The 9,397-nt window shown below is 38.7% G+C and overlaps 1 protein-coding gene across 1 annotated transcript; it reads left to right on the forward strand.

Moving 5' to 3' along the window:
• Positions 1-223: 223 nt before the first annotated feature.
• kcnc4 (potassium voltage-gated channel, Shaw-related subfamily, member 4) lies at positions 224-8,193 on the forward strand. The gene is made up of 4 exons (XM_055165911.1): positions 224-238; positions 399-1,428; positions 2,449-2,625; positions 6,512-8,193. The coding sequence occupies exons 1-4, from the start codon at positions 224-226 to the stop codon at positions 6,577-6,579; spliced, it is 1,290 nt and encodes a 429-aa protein (XP_055021886.1). The 3' UTR covers positions 6,580-8,193.
• Positions 8,194-9,397: the final 1,204 nt, after the last annotated feature.

Here is a 9,397-nt window from a genome sequence, read left to right on the forward strand (position 1 = left end):
TAATACAAACATTTATTCCCTAAAACTAAACTTGTGTTTTTTGTATTTAAGTAACATTAAACGTGTACATGGTTAATAAGACATCTGCTCAAACTTGGTTTTCTGAGAGAGAGAGAGACAGCAGAAACCTAAATATGCGTGTTAAACATGTGTGAATGAAACAAAACACAACTCCATGTATGTTTTTGGAAACATTATAATATAGACCAGATAATAGTGTAATATGGGCCCTTTAACAGTACGTTTTCAAGATAGGTCTATATTTTAGTAATAAAAAAAATCTGCATCTGAATACAACTTTTAATACCAAGCTGTGTAATATTCCAAGCAAAGCAATAATAATACAATAACAATAAATAAATAATAAACAAGCAGATACATCTTTCACTAAATCGTAGTATTTCTCCAATCAAAAAGGAATTGTTTATTGGCTTGTTTATTTGTTTTCATCTGTTCTTGAGCTTTTTCTGATTGTCTCTGTGTGTCCTCTGCAGGTAGTTGCCTTGACCTCGCTCTTCTTCATCCTGGTTTCCATCACAACCTTCTGCCTGGAGACCCATGAAGCCTTCTTAGAAATCAAGACCATCATGGAGCCGGTGACACGGGACAATGTGACTGTGGAGGTGCCACGCCACGAGGTCATCACCAACCCCGCCCTGACTGTGGTGGAGGGCGTGTGTGTTGTGTGGTTCACCTTTGAGTTCCTCGTTCGAATCATCTGCTGCCCCAACAAACTGCTCTTTGTCAAAAACACCCTCAACATCATCGACTTTGTGGCCATTTTGCCGTTTTACCTCGAAATGGTACTCTCGGGGCTGTCCTCCAAGGCAGCGAGTGACATTTTGGGGTTTCTCAGAGTTGTCAGATTTGTTCGTATTTTGCGGATATTCAAACTGACACGGCACTTTGTTGGGCTACGTGTGCTTGGACATACGCTCAGAGCCAGTGTCAATGAGTTTCTGCTCCTCATCATATTTTTGGCTCTTGGCGTGCTCATTTTTGCTACTATGATCTATTACGCAGAACGTATAGGCGCACATCCAAGTGACCCCACCGGATCCTCCCACACGCACTTTAAAAACATCCCCATCAGCTTCTGGTGGGCCGTGGTTACCATGACGACCCTAGGGTATGGAGACATGTACCCGGAGACATGGCTGGGCATGATTGTGGGGGCTCTGTGTGCTCTGGCGGGCGTCCTCACCATTGCTATGCCTGTCCCAGTCATCGTCAACAACTTTGGAATGTACTACTCACTGGCAATGGCCAAACAGAAGCTGCCCAAGAAGAAGAAAAAGCACAATCCTAACCCAGATGCCCCAACGGACTCTGCGTCCTTTGGGAAATCGGACACAAACTCTCACAGAGACAGCACCCAGAGCGACACATGTCCACTGGCAGCAGACGAGAGCAGCCGCACCCGCTCAGGTGAGAGACATTGAAAAACTGTGTAAGGCTTCTGTTTGGTGATGTTTCAGTACATTTGCCCAATCAAAAGATATAATATTTTGTTTTGAATTGTTAACTGCTATGGCAACATTGTTAGATTTTCCACACCCTAAATGATTAGGGCTTGACATCAGAATTCTCTCTGACCATGGTATGATTTTTATATACCTACATGAGCTGTGTAAATTCAACATCTATAACTTAATAAAGTTTATTGTTGATGGGCTTGATGAAAAATGAGCACAGTTGCTGTGTACTTCCAAACAAAATATAGTACCCAAAATGACACCAATATCCATGAATGTAAAAATAAGTAAATGTTTTATAATTATAGAATTGTAAGTTAAAAGCAATTTGAATTATCAGTCTTTGGGTCCAACAGGATTAAAGATCTGCTATAAACATTATGTATTTTTTATCTTCCATAAAAAAACAGCAATAATAAAAACAGCACTCCATATCTTTAGTTGTATGGATTTCTCTGTCTATAGTTTTGATTTAAAAAGTCATTAAAACCACCTCAGCATCTTTCTTTTCATTTAGTACAAATTTGTATTATATGATATATGTTGACTAGCAAGACACAAATTGACAAAAATACACGTTTAAGTCCAGTAACATTATTTTTAAGAAATTCAATCGTTTTTTTATTTATTTTTTTTTTTATAAAAAATCTAAGAGGGAAAATAGTACTAGGAAATCCATCACCAATTAACACAATTGTCTTTTATTTGGCGTTAATCATATTTTATTTGAGTGCCTTTGAGTGTGACAGTGACAGACGTGCTGTGTGTAGGCCTTACAAATGACTCATTCTTAGTCATTTGAACAGCAATACGCCACGATTCAATTATTCCCCATAACGTCTCCATCAAATTAAATATCGCCGCATGAAAAGAGCACGTTTGGTGGACTTTACCTATATGATTTTGTCTGGGCCCTCAGGGGACAGTAAAAGCTTTGACATTTTAGTCCCTGTGTGCTTAATCTTTTCCCCAGACTCCAAACAGAATGGCGACGCGAACGTGGCCCTTTCAGAGGAGGAGGGGTGCAGCCTGACCCAGCCCCTGTCCCCGAATGAGAAGTGGTCCCTGCGTTGCACAAGGACCAGGGACAAAAACAAACTGGAAGGGACCTGCTTTCTGCTCACCTCTGAAAACTCCAGTGTGCGCTCGGGTAAGACACTACTGCACCAGGAAGATGTGCGGAATTAGCATATATTTACATTAGGAAGGGGCATAGAACACTTGTCAAGATATCTAAAATAAATTAAATGCCATAATTTGTATCCTACAGTGATTGAGAAGCAATTAACTATGTGGAAAACAACAGTACAAATTCTATTCTCTATTCAATTTCTTCGTCTACAAACTCTCTCAGTTCTACTAACTAATGATGTGTTTAGCCAGATTGTGACTGTAGCCAGCTCAGGTAAATTACTTACTTATGGTGTAGACCTTTCTGTAGGCATGTGTCTATATTTTGCTGCACCCACCTATCCCTGGAAAACATATGTATAATAAACACCTAATTTTACACTAGAAAGGAGCGCTATGTAACATTACTGGCCAGGGGACCGCATCCTGCTTGTCTGTATAGAGAGATAGTATTTGCCTGGAAGGTACATGTATATTAAAACAGGCTGGCGCCACCTAGTGCCTCCGCTCAATTTCATTTCTCTCCAGCCACTTGGTCAGGAATTGGAATACACTAGACAGTTGGCAAAAACTCTGGGAGTGCAAGTTCGGGCACCAGCCAATCAGCAAAGAGCCATATATTCTGTGTTGGCAATGATTCTCGAGATCGAGGATTTAAAGCCAAAACTAAGAGAATGTTTGGTGAATTTTATCAAGGGGAAAGACGTTATTGCCCTTCTTCCTACGGGATTTGGGAAAAGCTTAATATACCAGTTAGCCCCGTTAGCAGCGCATTACATACGTCATGATCAAATAGCAGCGATTGGTTGAATGAAAAAAAAGTACTCGCCTACCGCTGAGTGAACAAATTCTAACACTGCGAGGTGAGACGGTTTCTACGAAATGAAACCGGCTGATGAATCAGACTACATGTATATAACATTAAATGACCAATAATGTGTGTTCAATTACAGATGTTTTTATCACTCAAAATCCTGCAGGGTCACCTCTCCACAGATCTAACCCATAATTGGACCAGGTGGCATTACCAGCTTGTCTTCATGAAGATAAATACATTTTATATTATACTGTAGAACATTGCAGAAAAGCTATATTTTTTCAAAAAAGAGGAGCAAGTAGCAAACTCTCCATCAAAAAATCACGCAGTGCACCTTTAATACAATGTGCTTCAGTAAGTAGACTTTTATGGGATGCTTTAGCTTCCCTGTCAACCCCACCGCACGCACATTGACCTTATCTGCCAAGATCCTGCGATAGGCAGTTACAGCATTACTCATTAGTGTAGTTATAGGTTGATGGTGCATTTGGTACATGATTAGATAAAATGGTCAGTCCCATAAGCTGATGGCCTCTGCCTTCACCACATGAAAAATGCTGGGTCTATATCTGGGTCCACTCTCCATGTCCAACAGCCCATTCCCTGCTCCTCCTCTCAAATAGAAGCAGAGATGTGGACAAAGCTCATTAGTTCATCAGTGTCAAAGAAAAACAGTACATAAATGGAGCACTTCTGTTGCTGTGAGGGTGAAGCCATTACGGGGAAATTGTATTTGGACGTGTTCATCCTAAAAGCCCTGCCAATCCTGAATGTGTTTATTGTTATGGATCGAAGAGGGGTAATGGGGCATGTTTGGACTTACAGATGTACAAATGGTTCTTCATGTATGTCCAGGACGATGCTTCGTCCTGGACATACATGAAGAACCATTTTATGGGTTTATGGGACAAGCTGCTGATGTAAATATAATAGCTTTAGATATTAGTTCTTTTAATAGTATTCTTATAAATAATCCTATTTTTAGTAACTATAAGATCAGTTTTATTTGTTACATACTTTTTTGCTTATAGTGTAAAACTATATAAAACTAAACCGGATTTTTTATTATTATTTTTTTTTTTATTTCTGAGTTTGATTTTGATTTTGAAGGTGCACAGTTTCAGTTGAACTTTTATGGAAAAGAGTCTACACTTGTCTTCACGGAATGTTCCACTGTACTGTAAGCAGGTGGTGCCTCCCGGCCAAGTTACTAGTCAGAGCATCTCTACTGAACTGAAGCTTCAGCAGAGATGTTGAAAAACTGTTAACTTGAAAACTACAGCTTCATGACATCACAAGGTGGAGATGTAGACAGACTAATAATAAAAGATTATTCAAACATGTGTGAATCTAACAACTCCAGGTATGTTTTGGGGGAGATAATAGCATTATAACTTTGTTTAAAGCTCACAGGAATCAATTTTATGCAATATAGGACCTTTAAATATTATTAAGATAACAAATAAATCTTGATAGGCATAAAAACACATTTACATTACCAATGTTTTCATTTATTGACATGGACCAACCCAGGAACATGAAGCTGCCTTATTGTTTTGTCCAGCTCATATTTGGTTTACAGTCAACAGAGAGCTTATCTGAAAAGAGACACAGAGATGAGCCAAGCCAGAGCACCTCAAAACCAATCTTTGTGTGACAGACAGGACCAGCTAATTGAATCACAGGTCTGCGCCTGGTGGAGTATGTTGATAATAAGATCCCAGTCTATTACAGGCAAATATCACACATGCATTACACCCTTTGACACGCGCTGTCTTCAAACACAACATGGCTCCAAACCAAGATTGTTTTTAGTGCAGAATTCATAAAGCGATTTGTGCAACCATTTCATGTTTAAATTAATGTTTAGCACATGAAATCACAAAATGATATATTATAAGGGTAATCCTGAGTGGCTTTATATGCAAAGAGGCAGATTCAACTTTATAGTGGTCACAAGTTTGAAATTGTTTTTACATGAATCACTTTAAATGCATTTGAGAATGATCCAATTACATTTACATGGTTGGAGATGAAAAAGGTTCCTACAGTGCAAAAACTCCTTATGAGACTGGTTTATGCTCCCCATTTTTATTGTGTAAAACACGAAGAACAAAATTAGTTCATTTGTTTGTTTCAAGCAATGCATGCAGCTAACTTATTTTGACCTGAAGAGCTACAGGCCCCTTCAAGTAAAGAAAAAATAGTGTTATAAATAAAACATGTCCCTAATATTAGTATTTAAACAGGATGAAGTCAGAAGGTCCTTTGTTGGTGATCAATGAAGGTAGAACTGGAGAGTAGAGAGTAACAGGATGTAAAGTGCTGATTGGTCTAAAACCCACAGGTCTACGACACTGTGAACCAGAACTGTAAGAGGCATTTATTTAGTCTCCTATAGACATGTGAGAGGCCATATTTCTTTATGACATGGGCATATTGTGTTGAAGAGGAAGTGTAGTGGAATTATTATCCAGTAGTGCATCCTCCTGGGAGAGGTTTGGACTGATGCTTTTAGGAAGTCCCCATTAACAACATGAATGGACAACACAAGTTTAATAGAGAGTAGAGAGTGATTGTGGACTAACTAGAACTACGTGCAGCAGTTATATCTTCAAGGAACGAAACTTAACTTGTGGATACATTAGTTTAATACACTTGTGTGATGAAAGGCCTATGAAACTTTATAGCCTAACTGTACAATATATAGCACTTTACTGTAATAACAATAAGAATACCAATAGATGCTGTACTTTTAATTCACTTTTTCACTTACCAAATTCGCTATAGCTTGGTATACTGCAAATATTCTTCAGATTTGAGAGTACCTTTATTGTTCGTTATTTTTTTGCTGTACCTTGTTTCTTAAATACAGTTGAAATTCACAGTTTGACAGGTTATTAAAACTGCATTTATGGCTGATTACCCACTTCCTGGTTTGACCCTGATGTAGACTTGGATTGGTCCTGTCCTAGTTCAGATTTAGTCCCAGTTTTGATGATGTGTGTACTGTACGTGGATACTAAGAAAACAGTATTTCTTTTCTGCTTACCTGATATTATGTTTTTGTCCATGTTTGTTTCCATAGATAGCTGTAAGGACATCCTTGGAGCAGGCAGTAACTACTCCCAGTCTGAGATGACCACTCTGACCTGATCGTGTCCAGGTGAAGACTGTCTTAAAGTGCTCCGTAACCCGGGTTCTATGAGTTTGTTGTAGGCGCATGTCAGTCAGGACTTGTCTCGAGATGATAAAAGGCAATCATTTATATAGCAGATTTCTATGTATACAACTATATGTTATACATCATTTGGCATGTGTTGCATGATTTACCATTGTATGTACATGATTAATGTCTCAGTGTCTAACCAATGTCGCAATGTCTTGAAATTTATCTCTTAAAGAAGTGACGACCTGACTTTTTTTTTTTTTTGACATTTTTGTTTTTGTTGACATTTCCATTACTGCCTTATTTTTTTCTCAATGCCTTTTATAAAATCATGGTATCTTTGTTATTATAGATTTGTACTGCCATTATTACTGTGAATAGGTTTTAACTGTCAAAGATGGGTCAAGAGGAAGCACCCAAAAATAATTGTTTTTAATACTTGTATAATAATGAAAACAAGAGGAAGATATATGAGCGCTTAGAGCAGTATTGTCTGTTACTGTCTGTTGAGTTGGAGTTTGGACCACTTCTTTTGTACATTTTGATGACCTTTAGTAACACTGCACAGTCACATGTGCCTCATGTCGAGTAATGAAGTTGTGTAAAGTCATGTGATTAGATCTGTTCCTGTGGAGGCTGGAGAAAATAAAAGGGTTTATTTTACGTATATAAATAATAGTTGAAATATTAGGGCTGCAAAATTGTCAAAAATATTACAATAATGCTATTTTATTGTGTACTTTTTATATAATAGGTTCAATTGGATGTGTCTTCATATCATATCAAAACATGGGCCAAAACAAGGCTTTATTCACCACATTAAAAGTAGGACCAAACTTGAACTGGTGGGTTTCAAATGACTTCACAACATTTTATAGGTCAAACATATTTAATACATAATAAGGGGGGAAGCCAAAAGTATTATTATTAAATTGCAGATTTTTGTGGTAATACAGTGTCACTAATTGGAATGATCAGGTTCAGCATTTTTAATTTACGTTTTAGGTATTTGTCATGAAAGTACAGAGTAATCAAAAAGTAAATCTAGCACTTGGGAGTATGACATCCTCTCGTTCTAGAATCTGAAATCTACCAAGACCAGGACTGAATCAGGACTAAAACAGGAGCCTTCTAATTCAACATGAGGACTAAACTTGGCTCAAAGCAGGACCAAACCAGGATAAGTGATTGCACCCTTTAATTTGCCTGATGCATTTGTATATTTTGCAACAACAACAAAAATGTGATATATTGTACAACCCTATGATATCGTAACGTTTACCATAGTGGCCTTATGTTTAAGTACATGTTTAGTTTATTTCAATGCTGACCTGTGGGGTTGGTAATATTAGTGAGCACAGCTATGTAGCACAATGTAATGTCTCTTTCCTTTTTTTATTGTACTAACATGCTTATGGCCCATTGCCCTTAACCCTGAATGACAGATGATTATTTTGATAAGCAACCCTCTCATTTCCTGTTTCCCCCCTGGTGTATAGATGGTATATGGACAAGCACAGTGGTGTCAGGTTTCTGCTCTATGGATTTGTGAACCGTGTGGGATCCTATGCAGAAACAAATAAAATCTACTTGTGTTTTAAGTCTGTTTTTTGTATGTTGTATTTATTTACCAGTTAGGCCTACACATTTTGCTTAGTTATGGTGCCAAGCAATCTTACAATCTTGATGGACAAAATGATGAAATGCCATAACAAGCAGAATTGTTTCTCGAGGTGTAAATAGTAGCAAAATAATTGTCAGTTTAAATATACAAATCCCATACATAGTGCCAATCTAAATGAATGACAATCCAGTTTTATTTAGTGCTAGGATGTCATCAGTATTATTTTTATTACATTTGTATCCAGTCTGTACATAGAGGTTCAGCAACAATTGTGTGACATAACTATTACAAACCTATAATGTGAAATGTCAATGTTCTATTCATAGCAACAGCTGCCTCACACGCTCAGATCTTGTCCAGACGTCTGTCCCTGTCTGTGCGTACGGACTAAAGGTGTAGCTGGCACATGGACTCGTCTCCATGGAGATTTGGGACGAGGGTGAGATTAATTACATCTGCTCCTTTCTCTCTTTCTCTCTCTCCCTGTCTCCTCTTCTCTCTCTTTCTTCCCCCATCTCTCCTTCTCTCTCTCTCTCACTCTCCCCCCTCTCTCTCCTTCTCTCTCCACCCCTCCCACACACACTCTGCCGTCTCGCTCCATTTCTCTTTCTTGCTTTTCTCTATCCATCTTTCTCCGTCCCTCTCTCTCTTTCACTCTAACCTTCTCTTACATCCTTCTTTCTCTCCATCTCTCTCTCTCTTTCACTCTCCTCTCTCTCTCCTTCTTGCTCAGCCCTTTCTCTCTCTTTCTCACTCATCCCCCCCAACTCTCCCCTCTCTCCTTCTATCTCCATCCATCTCTCTCTGTCCCTCTCACTCTCCCCTCTCTCTCCTTTTCTCTCTGTTCCTCTCTCTCTCTAACTGTCCCCTTTCTCTCTGTCCCTCTCTCTCTCCATCCCTCGCTCTCTCTCTTTCTCCCTTTCTTTCTCTCTCCATCCCTCTCCCTGTTCACATTACTGCCACTGCCCCCAGAGAACGGTGGATTGATGCTCAGGGTGTGGTGATTGGAGGTCTTGCAGGAGAGCCATAATGTTTGTTTGGTCTGAAAGATTCAGAGCATTAAGAAAAAAAAAAAAAACAGCATTCACCAAGATCTGGATCTTTACTGCTGGCTGCTCATATCTGACGTGTTTTATGATGAGACAAATCTTTGACTAATAAAATGCCGTGCATTCTTTCAA

This window comes from Boleophthalmus pectinirostris, unplaced genomic scaffold, assembly GCF_026225935.1.
Source record: "Boleophthalmus pectinirostris isolate CB_2022bp ecotype Guang Dong unplaced genomic scaffold, ASM2622593v1 HiC_scaffold_8, whole genome shotgun sequence".
Taxonomy (NCBI): Eukaryota; Metazoa; Chordata; class Actinopteri; order Gobiiformes; family Gobiidae; genus Boleophthalmus; species Boleophthalmus pectinirostris.